A 19,252-nucleotide genomic window follows, 5' to 3' on the forward strand; every position below is an offset into this window, starting at 1 on the left:
GAGAGTATGTGCTGTGCATGCAATTATGGAGGCAAAACAGGCTAAGTAAATCCAAACAACTGGGCACCAAGCAGATAAATTTCATGGTCATTGTTTTCTGTAAATCATCTGCCATAGTAGGAATCGGTAATGATGTTGTGATTCTATCCTACCCCTACTGTCAAATATGGAGTATAACAATGACCAACCTCTGGTTGAAGAAGCACAGTATGGGCTTCTTTAGGAACCATAGAGGAACTTGGAGATAACCATATAAAGAGGTGGAAAAATTACTTAAAGTAATTGAAGTAGATAAAAGTTTCAATTTGGTAACTTAGAAACGTAATATGCAAATTTATGGAACATATTTGTAACAGCCATACAGTACCTGAAACATTAACACATGCAATGCTAAAGTAAATCTGTGACAGCATAAGTGCAATAATCAGTGAATTAAATTATTCTTACCCATAACTCGAAGCTCAGCGCTGACATAAATTACTCCATGTTTGTTTTCAGCTACACACTGATACATGCCAGAATCTGACAAGTTAACAGCACGGATATTAAGTGTTCCTTTTTCAACTTGGATTCGTTCCTGTAAATGAGAAAACAATGAAGCCTCTTATTTCAATTATGGTTTTACTTACTGTGTTATTAAAAACACAATTTTAATGTGAACAATTTTTATTTTGTTTGATTATTTTCCACATAGTGCTCCCAGTCATTTAAGTCAGAATTTTCTCTATGGTTGCTTGGGTATATCATGTTCTATAGGGATGACCTTTAGTAATTCTACTGATTAAAAACCAGTAATACTTCATTCTGACATTTCAGTAATTGTAATGCTACATTTGATGAGTTCAGCTTAATATCACAAAAGAACATGCACGCTAATAACTACTATTCCCTACTTCATTTCTCGCTGCAATGGATGTAATTTAAACACATTCACTGTCTGCTCGAAGCTTGTATCTATGAGGAACATCATCATGGATCAGAAGAACAGATTAACATTTATCAGCTTCTGTATGTTCATTCTAAATTACTTTGTAGCAGTAATACAGAGATGACTTAGTACAATATCCTACCTCTATTATAAGGGGTTCACCATTTTTCAGCCATCTGTGAGAAGGTTTCGGCTCTCCACTTGCTTTGCAAATCCACTGCAGACGCTCTCCAATGGGCACATGAGCATCAGTTAGGTTTCGAATCCAGTTAGGCCGTGCTGTGTTGTGTGCAAGAGAGAGGAAAAGTTTAAAATATGAATCCTTCCAAGCAGAAAATACATAGCAATAAACAGAGCTTATAAATTGGAATTTGTCACAAATATCTTTTTAATTTATTTGCATTTTCCCCTGCCTCAGGCAACATCCTGTCAGAATTCCAAGAAGGTATTACATTAAGCTGCAACCATGACAGTCTAACTGCCAATGTTCCAGCTCAATCTTTGTGATGTGATGCTAAGAAATATGCAATTTAATTCAGAGAAAATACTGCCTGAAAAAATCTATTACAGATTGTTAATGCCCACATCCTTTGCACTATGAACTGAGAAAACTATGGCACTTAATTAAGTTTCAATGTTAGCAGTAAATTACTACTCTATTACCTATTAACATTTAACCTGCACCTAGTAAAGAGGTATTATTTTAAAGTACTGGTTGCATGGTATATTTCCAGCATTATAAGCTATCTATTTCTACTGCTGTTGCCCCATTGATACATGCTGCTTTTGAAGTTATAATGAAGAGCTGCAATTTCATTTATTTTTTGGTCCCCTTTAATGTAGCTTAGATCTGAGAGGTAATGTTCAATTTGTCAGATGAGCCAACAGACAATAAAGATCTTGGTATTTACATGTTAAACTAATCGTTAAAAATGAAATGAAGAATGATTGACAGCCAGGAATATATTACAAGCACTGACAAAGGAGTAACAAAATGTACACATTCACAGTGTTTGAATTCATTGCATTGTCAGCATCTGTCTACAGAGGATGGGTTATGTTAAAAGCGATCACAGGACTGGCTAATAGTGAGCTGTTGACAGACTAAAAATGGGAGTTGGGCTGTCTAAGTAAACAATCCTATATCCTAGTACTGTGCAGTTTAAGAGCAACTCCATCCAATGCAGCATTGTTGAGGCACTTCAGGTTCTCATCCAGCGAAGATCAATGAATCAGATTACAAACCCCCTATTTCAGCAAAATGTGTTAGTTCAGATTTTTTATGATGCTATAGATTTGCCTCCATTGTTGCCGGTTCAGTTTCCAAGGAATTGGATATTTTATAAAAATGCCAGCACATACATGTTGTTTCTGGCTAGGTAAAGTGCCATTTTGATGTTCTTTTGTGGGTTTTCTGATACTATAGTATGGAGGTGTGTCTGACAGTACAGCAAGATGAGGCTTATTTAATAAATTTACACTATGACTGACCTTAGATTATTCACTTTGAATTTAGATGTATATTATTTTGGTTCCTCAAAGATAAATCTGGAGTCAAGGGGCAAGTAGCAGAATTGATATGCATGAAATGGAGCATTTTGGTAGGAGCAATAAGGCTGTCATCTTGGAAAATAAGGATCTAGATGGAGAAGAGATTCAAAGGGATCATGGAGCATTAATTTAAAAATCATGAAAATTATGGAGGCTAACAGAGCCAGAAAAAGTACAAATAAAGAACTGGGGCTCACTTCCAGAGGCATAGAATGCAGAAACAGAGAGTTGATGTTAAACTTATGTAGAACCTTAGTTAGACCATACTGAGAGGACTATTTACAGTTCTGGTCTCCATATTACAAAAACAGTTTAGAAGACTGGAAAAAGTGCAAGAAAAAGATTTGCATGGATAATACCAGAACTAGAAAGAGTACATCAATAAGGAAAGACTGAATAGGCTGGGACTAATATTTCTGCAAAAGAAAAGTCTCAGAGGTGACCTGATAGAGGATTTGAAAATTATGAAGTGGTTCAATAGTGTAGATGTAGAAAGGATGCATCTACTTGTGAGGGTGTCCAAAACTAGGAACATAAACACAAGATAGCTATTAATATATTCAATTAGAACCAGAGAGTGATGAAAATGTGGCTCTTGCTGCACCATGGAGTGCTTGCATTTAAGGGGAATCTAGATAAGTACATGAGGGAGAAAGGAGCAGAAGGTTACGTTGATAGGGTGAGCTGAAGTTAGCTGGGAGGAAGTTCATGTGGAACGTAAACACTGGCATAAAGTGAATACAAAAGCAAATTACAGCGGATGCTGGAAATCTGAAATAAAAACAGAAAATGCATGAAAACATCTGAAACAAAATTCACATAAGGAGGTGTCAGTGTACATGACCAAAAACTTGCTTAAAGACGTAGGTTTGAAAGAGTGTCTTAAAGAGGAAAGAGAGGTGGGGAGAGAGAGAGAGAGAGAGAGAGAATTAGGAAGGGAATTCTAGAGATTAGGACCTTGGCAGCTGAAGACATGGCCGCCAATGATGGAGCAATTAAAATTGAGAATGCTCAAGGGTCCAGAATTGGAGGAGGGTAGATATCTCAGGAAGTTATATATAAGGCTGAAGGATAGATAGGGAGGGATGAGGCCATGGATGGACTTGAAACCAAGCATGAAAATTTTCTAATCAACAACAGCTCTTACTGCAACACTCTGCACCTGCTAGTCCCTCATGATTTCTTCCTTCACCTCCTCACATATCTATCACATTGCCTACGCCAGCAACATGATTCTACCTTCACTTGCATGCCATTGAAAACCTCTCGCTATTCTAATCGATACACTTCCTTCTTTCTTGCAGGACAAACACTAAAACAGAGCAGGCAGCCACAGGAAGTGGGCCACAATTGATGAACACTCGGTCCCCACCTGAAGAGCAGATCATGGACATTGTGGGCAGGGGTGAGTTAAACGTGTGGCATCTAGCAAAGCTAGAGAAGCTGATGCTTCCTGTGTGCAGCAAATTGCTCCAACTCAAGCTGGAGTCCACTGCATGGCAAATGGGGAGCCAAAAATTTCTTGGAACACAAACTCCATGTGGTCATTATGTGCAGCTACAGAGAGTTCAGGGGGATATTAAGTGAGAGGCCATCATGCAGGGCAGTAAGAGGCAGGCAGTGCAGACTCATCAGGTATTGTAGCACTTTCAAACTGTTTTTTAGTGCTTGACTCCACAAGTACTGTGGCGGTCACTCCTAGCAATATTGTCATGGATAGATGCATCTGAAACAGTTAGAGTTCAAGTAGATTTGTTTTCCATGTTCACTCGTTACTTGCTGCAGGCCCAGTCTAGCAGTTATTTCCCTCAGTACTTGTCAAACTCAGTTAATAGTGGTGCTACCCAGTCAGTCATGGTAATGGACATTAAGGGGTCCCATCCAGTGAATATTCTGTGCCCTCGCTTTTGTTTTATTTATTCATTCATGGGATGCGGACATTGCTGGCTAGGCCAGCATTTATTGCCCATCCCTAATTGCCCTTGAGAAAGTTGTGGTGAGCTGCCTTCTTGAACCCCATTTCAGCGTTCCTTGAAAGTTGTGTTCAACATGGCAGAGTACTGATTTATCACCTGAGAGAATGTGGTAAATGGCAATAAGCAGGCGATCAATGCTATGTTGACTCAATGCTATGAGAATTCATGGGCTGTGGAGTCACCTCATCCCAAATGTATGCACTGTACTGCCATCTTTGATGATAAGTGTAATAAAGGCTGCAGGCATGGCTGAGCTACTAAATGAGTACCTTGCATCTGTTTTCGATAGAGAAGAGGGTGCTGCCAAAGGGGCAGTATAGAAGGATGTAATAGTGTTATTGGATAAGATAAAATTAGATAAATAGGTGATACTTAAAAGGTTGACAACTTCAAAGTAGAAAGGCCCACTGATCCGTATGAGTGTTTGGTGCAATCTTCCAATCTGCCTTGAATGTGAAGACAGTACCAGAGGACTGTGGATTGCAAATGTTACACCCCTGTTTAAAAAAGAGAAGGATAACCCTGCAACAATCGGCCAGTCAGTGTGGAAACATTCAGAGAAAATAATTCCAGACCTACATGGCAATGCATGTACTTTCATTGTGCTCCTGAGTTTGACTTTGCGGTGCCTGTTTTGGACCCTGAAAAGTATACATGCATTCAATTTTCTAGCTCTTGCTGTCTATGCAATTTTAAGTGTAAAGAAATATAAATCATTATAAAAGACTGTCAGTATTTCCATTAACAATCCTAATTTCAAAGTCTAGAATACTAAAGCAAGTATCAGCATTCATACATGGTTGTGTAAGCTTAAAAATTATGAAAATAAGAAGTCTGTTTACCAGAGGTGTCACTTTGTTTTTGCACTGTCCAGCATGTTAATATTTGCAGGCCAAAATTTTCCAGCCCCTCACGCCAGCAGGATCTTCTGGTCCCACCGGTGTAAACAGAGATCTCAATGGCTCGTTGGCCCCACTGCAGGGGAACCTGCGGCCGGTGGTGGGGGCTGGAGAATTCCAGCTACAAATTCTGTCATCATTTAGATCTCAGTGGTCAAATCTGCCAAGACAGCCAAGGCTGGATTTTTGATCAGGAGTCAGGAACCTAAAGCCCAGTACATTTCCAGGTCAGCAATTTTGAATGCAGAAGACCTAAGTGGTGCCAGAAGCTGGCTGGAGGCAGGGCCTGGAAACAGATGGCCCTTTGAAAAGGGCAGCGGCACCCGTAACTGGGCTTGCTTCTTACTGAGGAGACGGTGTAGCAAGGCTCACACGGTTCCAGTGTTGGCACATAAAAGTACCTATGAGTTCAACCAAGGTTCTCAGATGCCTCTCTTGAGGCAGTAACCAAGGCAGTCACTGAGAGGTAAGAAATATTTTTACTTGCATCTAGCAGAAGAAATCCACCCAGAAAACCTAAAAGGACCTGAATGGAGATGGCTATGGAGGTCAGCAGTAGAGTAGTGACCAGATGGAAAAGGTCCAGTGTCGGAAAAAATTCAATGACCTGATAAGGTCTGGAAAGGTGACAGGTCAGCAGCGTGCACATGAGCTTAGCAGACTGAGTGTCCATAGTTCTCCCAAACATTGTCAGAGCAAGTGGCCAGTTGCATCACTGAGAAGTCAGCCACCCTCACATATGGGCATAATTGAGAAGGGGGCATCACTGCGAGCGCAACAGCTCATATCAATGTCATGCTGGGATAGGCGAGGGAGACCAGGCTACTGATACATCATTCTCTCCTCATTCTGCAGGAAAAGAGAGTGCACAACAGTCACAAGATTTCTCTTATGGTTGGTAGCGTGGTGGACCTGCACAATCTGACGCTGATGGAAGAAATGGCACAGGACATCGCAGCAGGCCATGGACAATGGTGAGATGGGAGGCAGTGAAGAGCAGGGCCATTTGACTCTATCCTCAGGTGGAGAGCATGGAGGAAACTTCTGCCCAATGCCTCCTGTGGCTCTATGGCCACTAGCGTCTATTGAGTTTGTTGTGCTGATGGGCCTGCTGAGTAGCATGAGTTTCATCGCCACCTTCTTCTTTTTATTTGTTCATGGGATGTGGACTTTGCTGGCGAGGCCAGAATTTATTGCCCAACCCTAATTGCTCCCAAGAAGGTGGTGGTGTGCTGACTTCTTGAACCGCTGCAGTCCATGTATTGTAATAACACCCACAATGCTGGAGGAAGGGAGTTCCATGATTTTGACCCAATGCCAGTCAAGGAACAGCAATATATTTCCAAGTCAGGATGGTGTGTGACTTGAAGGGGAACTTCCAGGTAGTGGCGTTCCCATGCATCTGCTGCCCTTGTCCTTTTAAGTGATAGAGGTTGCGGGTTTGGAAGGTGCTGTCAAAGGAGGCTTAGTGAGTTGCTGCAGTGCATCTTGCAAGTGGTACACACTGCTGCTACTGTGTGTTGGTGGTGGAGAGAGTGGATGTTGAAGGCAGAGGATGGGGTGCCAATCAAGCAGGCTACTTTGTCCTGGATGGTGTTGAGCTTCTTGAATGATGTTGGAGCTGCATTCAACCAGGCAAGTGTAGAATATTCCATCACACTCCTAACTTGTGCCTTTTAGATGGTGGACAGGCTTTGGGGAGTCAGGTCGTGAGTTACTCGCCACAGAATTCCCATCCTCTGACCTGGTTTCTTGTAGCCACAGTATTTATATGGCTGGTCCAGTCCAGTTTCTGGTCAATGGTAACCTCCAGGATGTTGATGGCGGGGGATGCAACAATGGTAATGTCATTGAATATCAAGGAGAGATGGTTAGATTTTCTCTTGTTGGTGATGGTCTTTCCCTGGCAATTGTGTGGTGTCAATGTTACTTGCCACTCATCAGCTCAAGCCTGAATGTTGTCCAGGTCTTGCTGCATATGGACGCGGACTGCTTTAGTATCTGAGGACTCACGAATGGTGCAGAACATTGTGCAATCATCCACAAACATCCCCATTTCTCCACTCTTAACCTTATGATGGAGGGAAGGTCATTGATGGAGCAGCTGAAGATGGTTGGGCCTAGTACACTACCCTGAGGGACTCCTGCGGAGATGCCCTGGGACTGAGATAATTGACCTCCAGCAGCCACAACCATCTTCCTTTTGCAAGTTTTGACTCCAACCAGTGGAGAGTTTTCTTCCCAATTCCCGTTGACTCCAGTTTTGCTTGGGCTCCTTGTGCCACACGGTCAAATGGTGCCTTGGTGTCATCTCACCTCTGGAGTTCAGCTCTTTTGCCCATGTTTGGACCAAGGCTGTAATGAGGTCAGGAGCTGAGTTGCCCTGGCAGAACTCAAACTGAGCGTCAGTGAGCAGGTTATTGTCGAGTAAACGCCACTTGATAGCACTGTCGACAACACTTTACATAATTTTGCTGATGATCGAGGGTAGACTGATTGGGTGGAAATTGGCTCGGTTGGATTTGTCCTACTTTTGTGTTTGCAATAGAGCCTGTAGCGGAGGGGGAGTTGAATATTCCAGCACAGTTGTCACCAGCCTCCTTGGCGGGGAGAGAGTTCACAGAGCCTGCACCATTTTATCATACCTCCACACCATTCACCAGTGCAGACATATTTACCTCAGTTGAGCCTAAATCAAGACTAGAATGGGGAGCACTAGGTGAGCAGTGTGTCACAAGTGAGCAGCAGGAGGAGCTTGAGGCAGAGTCAGCTGTGCGCAGTCTCCTTCAGGGAACAGAGGACAATCGCAGCCATGCTATGCAGGGTGTAGATACAGGGCCTCAGGTGTTACAAACAAGAAGCTCTTTCTGGAACATCAGAGGCAGATGAGTTTCTGAATGTTGTAAATCCCCATGACAATGGAGGAGTACATGCAACACATATCCACCATTACAACTCAGGGCTTTGAGCACATGAGCTCCTCCAATGAGAGAGAGTGGCCAGCCTCTTGGAGAGCTAAATGCAGAACCACTCTGAGTGGGTGCACAAACAGCATGCTGATATGCACAGGAAGAGTGAGACTCTCTGAAGCTCAGACCTCTCAGAATCGCTAAGGGCACAGAGATGATTGGACTAGATGCCAGCTGTGTCCCTGCCAGTGACCTCACCCAGCATGCTGATGAGGGGGCCACCCCTGAGGGACACCAGCATCATCCCTCACCTGCTAATTGCCATGGCACCTGGGATTGCTTGGTGGTCTTCCTCCAATGCCTGGCTGCCAGGCTCCTCTGCAGTGCTCCTTCCATCCTCCTCTTCTTACTCCTTTTCTTCCTGAGTGGAAAAGCCTCTCAATGGACTCCTACAAGAACGTGAACTGTTAACTATCTGTTTGGTTTTAATATTTGTGAAGCTCCTCTCTTCTACTGTATCTTTCTTGTGTCTATGCGATGTATGTGGAGTAGCAATAAACATTTCCAGGAAATGGGTATGTGAATAAACAATGCTCCTGGTTTAAAAACCCTTGGAAACCTGCTGTTCTTGACTTTGTGAAAACTGACCACACACATCCAGAGGTTTGGGAATGCACCTCAGCCTTATTTAAATTAAACCACACTGATTACAGGCAGAAGCGGAGAAGAATTAGAGGGTTTCAGTCTCTCTCTCTCCCCTGTCTGTAACAACCACTATTAGTATTTCTGGCTGCTGGGATGAAATTCTATATTGAAATGAGAACAAGATCTCCAGCTGTGTCCGAATAATAATGCTGTCTTGCAAAAATTAGAAAGTCAGAAATAAGATACTAAATCCCCATCCAGACCTTGACTTCCCTATTCACACTCAATCATTATAATCCATTACTAACAGCAGGAGTGCCTTTTTTTTAAAAACCGTGCAGTGGTAAATTTAACTTGCATCTCAAATACTGACTATTTGTAATCATGTCTATAAATGTCTACTTGCTTAAAAATACAAAATTGAAATATTATGTGCTTGCTTGATCTTCTGCCTGGGCATCAGACCTATCTCCTTCTCCTTTCATCATTGTATTAATGAAATTACTTTAATAAACTGGCAAAGCTTCAAAGGAGAGCAATGATGGTGCTGGATCTTTAATCACTGACCTATGAAGAGAGGCTAAAGAAGCTAAATCTGGTCTCACAGTCACAGTAACAAGAATATGGTCCCGGTTACTTAATCCATGAAGGGACTTAATAAAACAAATGCAGATCAGTTCCTTTGGTTTAAACAAATGGGAACCAGGACACACATTATGAGCTAAAGAAGACGCAAATTGAATGAAACTCCCTGCTAATGCATTACAAATTGAGCTATTAAGTTATGAAATAGGCTGTCATCTGAGGTTAACACACAACAGGGTGACATATCAACATAAAAATAAATCAATTTTCCATTGAAATTAGAACAAAAAGAGGAATCATTTTTACTTTTGGCAATGTGTGAAATGGTCAATATTGGATAAGCTACCATTGTCCCCCCAGACAATTAACCTTTTCAAGGACTTCAAAAGCGAACAGTCCAATATTATCCATATTACGCCATTGCCAAAAGTTAATAGGACCCCCCCCAACATTGTAATGTCAAAGCAGGTGTAAATTCAAATGAACTCAGTGAATCCTGCATAAAAAGTCTCAGTGTCAAACAGGACAAACAGTCTTTTCTCATTCTGACCTTAAAATCAGTCATTAAAATATTAAATTTTGCCTGTTTTTAACTCATCAATTTTTTATCAAATCTTTTGCCCACCTGCAAATTTGCATTGTGACAAATACAAAGTTTATGAGATTGTAATGTTTTGGGACTGCCTCTATAATTTAGGGTAAAATTGAGGAATGAAGGGTCATCTGCTGTGTTCTGAATTCTGTCCAACAATAAGTTTGGTGGCTTGGTTTTTAAAGGTTAAAGGGGGCGGCGGGGGTCCAGGTTGTCTTACTGGGAATAGGGTGTAAGATGTTGACACCTGTAAACAATGACTTGAGCAGCTAGACTGATGGTGAATAGGCTTTTATGGAAAAATTCCCCCTCCCCACCCCCGGTTAGGGGAGGAAGTGCGGGAGTGGGCGCAGGCAGGCAGGCATGCCTCCGATTGGTACCCCCAATTGGGGGCACGTCGCCATTTTACATGGGCGGGCCAATTAAGGCTATGTGCTCCCTGTGCAGCAGGCAGCGGTGGGGGGGAAGCGCACAGATCTCCCTGAGGCTAAGTGCTGCCTCAAGGAGATCGGCTCAGGTTTAAAATTTATAATACAAATTATAAAAAAATTTCCCTAACATGTCCCCTCATGTGACACTGTCACATGTCCATAACTTTTAATTAAACCTTTAATAAGAATTTAAATACTCTCATGAAACCTCACCCCATCCATGATGAGGTTTCATGCTTTTTCCGAAGTCCGCCAGGGCTCCCGGTCTGCCCGCCAACCTTAAGATTGGACGGGCAGGTCCATTAATGACTTTAATTAGTTTTTCAATGGCCTCAATAGGCCGTTGTCAGGTCGGTGGGCGCGCACCTGAAAATGGAAATGACGCGGGGTGACCTTGGGAGTTCCACCCGACGTCATCCCGCATCATTTTACATGTTGGCAAGCGGGCCCCGCCCCCGCTCGCTGACCGGAAGATCCTGCCCTTAGTCTCCAAGTCTCACAAACAGGTATTAGGAATGTCAGCTTTTGCAAATGGTTATGCTTTAATCTGCCTATTTAATTTCATGATAAAATGGAGTTCGGGGGGTTCTAAAGGATAGCTAATTAGCATTTCTGGCTGGATACAAGGCCCACGCAATTCATGCAGTCATGGAAGTGGGTTGTAAGAGCAGACGAGTCCATTGTAAGCCATTGTAATATCAGTTTACAAGGTTTTCTAAAGCATCACTGAACCTAACAGAGACAGGGCAGTCTGCAAGAATCTGAGACAGAGAGAGAAGAGTAGGATGTGGAGAGGGAGATGGAGATGGAGAGAGAGCAGTAAGAGAGAAGAAGTCAGTGCTGTACCTGAAGCAGAGAGAATGCTGCCTTTATTATTCACCATACAGAAAGCAGATGGGAGTTTGTACTCAGGATGAAGAGACCAAGCGTGTGAGGATTTAAATGAGGCTGGAAGATTCACCTAGTTTTGGCCAAGGGGAGAAATTTCCAAGGTAACCCTCACTGCAAAAGTCATTTTGGGATTAGAAGTTATCCAGCTAGAAAAGGAAAAAGGAAGCAAGCCATCAGGAGCTGAGAGTAGGTTTGGACTGGTTCCTGGAGAATGAAGTATCCACTTAAGGGACAGAATTAAGTATACCATGGCAAGGGATTTTTGGTCATTTGAAAAGTTAAACGGGGGATCTTTTCTGTAGTTTGAAATAGAAATTGCCAACTGGATACTGTTTAGACAATGTTGCTTTTAGCTTGTTTATTACAGTAAAAAAATCTTAAACTTGAAATCCTTTCATGTGATCCTTCCAGTCAGTCACTGGAAATTCAAATATCTTTTTAGAAGTTATCAGTCTCTACGGGAATCATAATAGTATGATAATTCCACTAATGGAAAGGTGAGCCAGGATTGTCATTCCATTGTCCAACTAAACAAGCATGGCAGAATGAGTCGCACATTTTTGCTAATGGGTTTTCATTTATAATTGAAATGCTGCATATTAAATATATGCTTATGAACTAAAGTTAGAAAGAATTTGCAAGACACATAAATCTCAAAGGCCAGAATCTTTGGGTTGGCGAACGTGGCGGGGCCCGCTCGCCGATGCGTAAAATGATGCGCGGTGATGTCGGGCGTGCATCCCGACGTCACCGCGTGTCATTCAGGTCTTCAGTTCGGCGAGCACGCACTGGAGTCAGCTGCACACCCACTGAACTGTCAAAGACCTGGTAAGGCCATTTGAATATCAATTAAACTAATTAACAAAGCTGCACGTGCAACCTTAAGGTTGCCGGGCAGGCAAAGCACCCAGGCGGCCTTCATATTTATCATGAAACCTCATCCACGGGCGGGATGAGGTTTCATGAAGTGTTTATAAATTGAAAGAAAGTTTTTACTAAAGTTCAGTTACATGTCCCAGCTCATGTGACAGTGTCACATGAGGGGACGTCTTAAAAATTATTTTTTCTTTATTAAAATTTTAAAAAGTCAAACTAATCTCCTTGAGGCAGCTCTGTGCCGCAGGGAGATTCTGCGCTCTTTCGCGCATGCTGCCCCCGACTCAGCCTCCTCCCCCCGCCCACACAGGGAACGCTCAGGGTTTCCGGGTGTGCATCATGCTGGGCAGGCCTTAATTGGCCCGCCCACGTAAAATGGCGGTGCCCAGCCTATCGCGGGCGGCAATCGGCTGCGTGCCTGCCCGCACCCGCTCCCGTCCAACCCCCCGCCAGCGGGGAGAAAATTCTCCCCCAAGACTTTTTACGTCGTAATTTGTGGCCAAAAAGTGTCTGAGCTGCTTGTTTCCGTTTGCTGCATTTTGGCAAAAAATAAACATGTGTTGGGTATTATTCAAGAAGTCATTTTAATAAGAGTAACATAATAAAAAATTTTTTGTTGCCATAATCTAAAGCTGCCAATCAGAGTTTTCTTTCTCACATCAGTTTTAATGGTGTATGGCAAATTTGTGCTATACACGTAGGCAGCATATGGCTACACTTACTTGTTTGCAGAAGCACCAAACTGGGAGAAATTGAAAAACTACTTGATAGTTCTGGAGACTGAGCAAGCAAAATATCCCATATGTTACCGACCTACTGCTTGAATTCTCTATTTGCCATAAATACTATAAATGGCATCAAACTGAACACAGCACAAAGCTTTAAATGTTTGGCTTAGGCTGCATTGAATTTTCAAAAAAAGCCACATCACAGCTCAGAACAATTCAATAGAGATTCAAAATCTTTTTGATGTTCATGCTGGTGCAGACATTGATGAATATTGTAGTTAATTAATGTCTCTCAGTTCAAGCTATTGTTATACCTTAGGTGATCAATCAAAATGTTATAATGTGCCTTGGACATTCATTAGTCTACCAGAGTACAGCAATATACATGCAAGAGGAATGATGATATTGCAAAAAATGGAGACAAATGTAATTGACAGAAAATATTTGGGTTATATGAACAGCACGAAATTGTAAGAGTTATTAAATGCTAGTCATGTATGACAAAATTCCCTCTCATTTTGAAATATTGTACATATTTCATGATGTTGCCAAGACTTTGTGTGACCTCTTGCTCACTAAGAACACTTTAGTCCCTTACAACAGCTGTAATATGGGCCTACATGAAATACTTTTGACAAAGTATTATATTATCTCTTCTTAGCTTTGCACTGAAATTTACTCAATTCCAATACTAGAAATTTAATTTCATTTTCAAGGATCACACCATAATGCACAGTCAGTTTCAGACAAAAACAAAACGTTATGGTTTTATTGTCAATATTAAATAGACAGAGTGGGATGGGCTGTAGTCGAACATTAACACAATATTAACTGTCTAACTGCTGACAGACTTTGTCAATTTTCAAGTTACCATCTTATGAAATGAATACTATTTTAACAGCAATAAAGCTATTCAAAAGATTTACACATCTAGCAAATTTTACCACAAAAAATCAAAACATAATGGCCTGAATTTTGTGCACATCATGTGCACACAATCAGCAGGCCTGGAAGTGGCCACGATTGTTGGAAGAATGCAACTTCACGCTGGCTGGTCAATTAAGGGCAGGTCAGCGTGAAACGCTCCCCCACATTGGGGAAGGGCTGCCAGCAGGGGTGGGAGCGTGACAGGTGCCAGGTCCAATTGGGACCCAGTGGGGTGTTTTTAAACGGCCTGAGGCAGCATCCTGAAGGCTGCCAGGAGTTCCAAAGGAAGCACAGGGAGCTGTCTAAATCTAAGCTACAGTTATGGCATCAGCATCCACTCAACACGCCAGGCAGGAGGATAATGCGGGTTGGCAGTCTACCCCCGCTTCTCGGACGAGTGCCTACGTACTCTGGTGGAGGCAGTGAGTGCCAGGTAGGATATCGTGATGCTGCAGGATGACAAGAGGAGGCCACCCCACCAAATGAAGAAGGCTTGGGTAGAGATGGCAGCTCAGGTCAGCAGACACGACGTTTGCAACGCACCTGGATTCAGTGCCGAAAAAGGTTTAATGATCTTCTGCGCTCAGAAACTGTGAGCACCAATTTGGCATGGTACTGTGTGCAGAAGTCTTGAAGGGTGGCCGTCCCTCATGGCGCTCAGGGATGTAAGACTCAGAGTAACAGAAGGCCCATATACCTGTGCCTGCTAAGGCTGGGAGGTCAGACTGGTAGCTCTGGGAGCATACAAGAGACAGGCGTGTAAAAATGACGGGCACTTCAACCTGCTTCCCGAGGGGTGGGGTGGGGGCGGGGGTTGGGAAAGCCTGGTCTGGTGTTGCAGGTAGAGGGTGGACGACTGGGTGCACCTTTGTCCATACAGGAGAGAAGCCATAGTGCCGCTGAGCGCAAATGAACGGGTGGTGTGGTGACCAACCTGCTAATCCTGAACAAATGTGAGATGGATGCTCTAGACCTCGAGTGCATGCACACACGAAGGTCATCAGGTCATGGAGAGGCAGGCATCTCGGATGAAGGTAAGAGTCCAGTGGATAGATATGGGACAGTCGGAGACTGCAAACAACGTAGGTTCCTCACATCTCAAAAGATAGCTTCAAATCAAGCGCCCCAGTTATCCAGCAATGATGATGGCACCATGATGCTGTTGTTCATAGTCTCAGTAGGGTGTCTACCATGCACATTCAATATGTGATGATTGATACCAATGACATATTGGCCGGAATCTTTCTTAAGTGCGTTGGTGGGTGTGAAAAAGGACGTTTTTCCTGCCAGCCACAAGGGCAGGTTTTAGCGCCGTATCGTCCACTTCCTGCCTCATTAATTATGCAGCCACTGGAAACACGGCATATTGCTGGTGGGCGGCCTTTCAACCACCCGCCTTGCCGTTAACTCACTGTTTTCTCACTCTGGGTGCCATATCTAAAATGCAGCAGTGCACACAGTTCTCAATGTGTGCAGCCCAGGACAGCTCCAGTGAAGACATGGACCGAAAGCCAAGAAGAGTTCAGTGACCCATCACTGGAGTGCCTTTTGGAGGCCCATTGTGATTCCTCTACCCCTGCTCTGGCCGCAGGTGGTCCAGCAATCTCACCATTCCAGCTTGGGAGATGGTGGCAGTGGTGATCAGTGCCAACACTGCACAGAAAAGGTTGGCCATTCAGTGCAGAAAGATGATCAATGATCTCATCTATGCCACCAACCATCTCAACTCACACACTCACAAGGCCATCACACATTCACTGGCACCTCACTCACTGCCAGCTCAAGGGGCATCACCACTCATTCTCTCACACACACCCGTACATCTCCATCAGGCCTCATCTCCTCTGGAGACTGCTTCCTTAGCCCTCACGATCTTGAGGCCACTTGCACGGATCAACATGTGTCCCCACACCCTGGGATACCCCTCTTCTCCAGTACAGCCCTCTTCCTGCAGCCTTTTCCCTTGCCTGAGACCACTTCACCCCCCTTCCTCTACAGCTGTTTATTTTTATTCATTCACGGGATGAAGGCTTCACTGGCTGGGCAAGCATTTATTGCCCATCCCTAGTGGCCCTTGAGAAGGTGGTGATGAGCTGCCACAGTCCACGTGTTTTCGGTACATCAGGATGGTGAATGACTTGGAGGGGAACTTCCAGGTGCTGGTGTTCCCATCTATCTGCTGCCCTTGTCTTTCTAGATGGTAGTGGTCATGGGTTTGGAAAGTGCTGTCTAAGGAGCCTTGGTGAATTCCTGCAGTGCATCTTGTAGATGGTATGCACTGCTGCTACTGTGTGTCAGTGGAGGAGGCAGTGATTGTTTGTGGATGTGGTGCCAATCAAGTGGGCTGCTTTGCCCTGGACAAAGTTGAAAAGCCACCACTGCCTTACGCTGGTCTGGTAGGTAGAGTCTTGCCAGTTAGACCACCCCTAAAAGTGATGTGATGCTGCCTGCGAAGCCTGGTGCTGATGACTACGAGTGCTGCCCGAAGCAAGGTAGGCAAATGAACCTCGAAGTCCTGAGCGAAGTGCAGGTCACCAGGTGCACGTCACTTATGTACCATAGTGAAAACAATTGGTGTGCAATCACGCTGACGTGACCTCATGATTCAGCGTGGGGGTCGATTCCGGTGAGCAGGGCTTATAATGAGATCCCAATTTTTAAAATTTAGCTGTTGAGCTTGTGGTGGTGGGAAACGCAGCCCGCCATTGACAGGTGGACCAGATGGTCACAATCTGATTTTATGATGATGTGAAGCCAATTTTTGTGATACTCCGATATTTTCCACTCCCGCCTGCTGTGACACCATTGCATACAGGTACGGGAAATCCTGGCTATCCTCCCTCAGTTGCGCCATCCTCCAGAGGCACCCAGGGCCCCGAGGATGCTCAATTGACACCAGAGGAGGAGCCTCACGCACAGATCCATCCACGTCACACTCTCTCTCACCACTAGGCACCAGCTCAGATACAAGCATGTCAATGGGCTGTATTTCATTGGCTCAGATAGTTGTGCATTGTGGGGAGGTCATAGCACCCTCACATGAGGAGCTAGTGGAGGCAGAGAGTGCTCTGTTCGCCAGGGGCTGCAGCCAAACTGCTGACACATAGACAAAAGCAACTTTTGACCTGAAGTAACCTGAGTTCAGTCACTGGCCTGAGCTGGCTGGAACTGTTTTGAAGTAGCTGAGTTTCGTGAAGAACAAAGGGAATGTGATAAGACAGAATCCTTATTTAGAAAAGGAGTAATGAGGTAATGCTACCTAAGTCCTTGGGACAGAGCCAATGAGAAGATGCCACAGACTAGGCAAGCAAGCCTAAACCAACGGGAGAGAGACAGCACAGCTTGAAGAGATAAGATTCAGTATAAGAGTGGAGGATCTCAGGCGTGGTGCCAGCAAAGACTCTGGAGAACAACCATCGTGGAAATGGAAGAACCTACGTCAGCAACGCAGAGACAATGTCGAAAGAGAGAGAGAACGGAACGCCTGGCCAGCGTCAGCTCTTCTTTTTGGGTATTAGCTTTTATATTCTGTGACCACTCAGGGAGTGTCAGAGAAACCTAGTGGGTGTGCGTTTAGATCCTAGTTTGGGTATAAGACTGTATAACCTGGTGCAAACTACATGTCTATATCCAACCAGATGTATAAGCTGTATGTATATGATCTAACAACGTGAATAAAGTGAATTTAGAGTTAAGAGAGAATTGACTCTTCTCCTCTTTGTACTAAGCCAATAACCGTTACAGGTGACACCCGGTCAACAGCCCAGAAATGCAGTTGTTGGAGGACTGCTGGAGACCAGGACGATGCTGAGTCCAAGGCAGATGATGAGCCTCTGGAGTCATCCATCAGGCGGAAGATGCTGGATGTCCAGCGGGATGGGTGGAAAGATCTGATGGAGATCCCTGAGGGTTTGTGTGCTATGGTCTATGTCATGGAAAAGACCTTGAGGAGCTTGAGCACGGCATTGACCCTAAGCACCGAGCGCACAGCCTGCTCCATTGACAGAGTGGTGACTCTTATAGAGGGCCAGCTCCAGGAACAGAATCAGGGGTTCCTGGTCCGTGCTCAGACCTGCAAGCCCACACACTTCAGGAGGTCACTGACTTTATGAGAGATGGGTGAGGCACCTAGTCTCTCTGCTAGGTGCCCGTCCATCATTGGTGAGCAGAGAGGTACAGACCTGCCTCATGCTGGCGGATGAGCTGCCTGTCATCTCTGTGACCTCCTCTCACAGCGCTCTGGGCGAGGGCTGCAGTTTCTCCGCCCCTCTGCCAGTGACCATGGAATTTTTTAGGACCACAACATCTGATGAGTGCCCAGCCCCGCCCGCCCCACAGGCGGAGCCTGCTCAGAACCCTGGAAAGACCTGGAAGCAAAAGAATTGAGTGCTACTGTGACCTTCAGAGCCACTGGCACCCACACACACAGTTGGAGTCAATCTCTGGCCCAATCATCTGGCATATTAATGTCATTGTGTTCATGGAGAGGTGCAGCCTCCTGCGACACTGGACCTCAGACACGTTGAGGTAGCTGGATCGCTGCCTGGACACTCTGGCAGCAGGATAGTGGTGAGTTCTGCGGTCCCTTCTGCCTTGCTCTCCCTGCTGGCCCTGCACCTCTCCTCCCACAGTTCTGTCCCTGCAACACTGCCTGCGAACACCTGTCCTCCTCTCCCTTCTGCTCCTCTCTTCGTCTTCAGTGAGGTCTCCCCAGCGGAGTACACAATCCCCCTCTGCCGAAATGCAGATGGCACTGTCCCACGCACTGAAGTCTACGAGAGAGTTGACAAAACAAGAATCCTCTCAAAACAAAGCTAACAAAGCAAAAACCTAGAAGAGACCACAGGAAAAGGTCTGAAATCTCAGCAAACAGGCAGCAACTCTCACCTGAACTCCTAACAACTCACACAGGCAATGTTTCATTCCTGTTTTATCTCGCCCTTGGATGAGAAAAGTGAAGAAATGAGTTGGCTGCCCGCCCATGTTGCCCGTGTGACGAGCACAAAACCACATGGGCAACGTAAAATTTAATTCAATTAAACTTTTAATTGCCTTTAGTGGCTAACAAATTGTTGGTGAGTGTGCTTCTGAGTCCTGCGGGCACCTGCCGACCAAAATGTCGCGCGAGTGCATGATGACGTTGGAACACACATCCAATGCCTTCTCGCGATATGTTACACTCTTCCGGTCGTACGCCTGTTACTGACATGTAAAATTCTGGCCAATTCTGGTTAATTTGGAATAAAGAAAACTAGACACATTTGGGGAGATATCCAACTTGGTGTTCCTAGCACATGCCTGGAATGGATTTTGA

The 19,252-nt window shown here is 44.5% G+C and overlaps 1 protein-coding gene across 4 annotated transcripts in view; it reads right to left on the bottom strand.

Moving 5' to 3' along the window:
• Nucleotides 1–19,252, bottom strand: part of LOC144681763 (contactin-4-like) — a 1,677,954-nt gene that overhangs the window by 743,108 nt on the left and 915,594 nt on the right. For all 4 annotated transcript variants that reach the window (XM_078543733.1, XM_078543732.1, XM_078543731.1 and 1 more), the window contains exons 9-10: nt 1,071–1,207; nt 448–577 (exon numbers count right to left, since the gene is read on the bottom strand). In XM_078543733.1, the coding sequence (XP_078399859.1) occupies nt 448–577; nt 1,071–1,207 (267 nt within the window). The remainder of the gene's footprint in view (nt 1–447; nt 578–1,070; nt 1,208–19,252) is intronic.

This window comes from Cetorhinus maximus, chromosome 6, assembly GCF_964194155.1.
Source record: "Cetorhinus maximus chromosome 6, sCetMax3.hap1.1, whole genome shotgun sequence".
Lineage (NCBI taxonomy): Eukaryota > Metazoa > Chordata > Chondrichthyes > Lamniformes > Cetorhinidae > Cetorhinus > Cetorhinus maximus.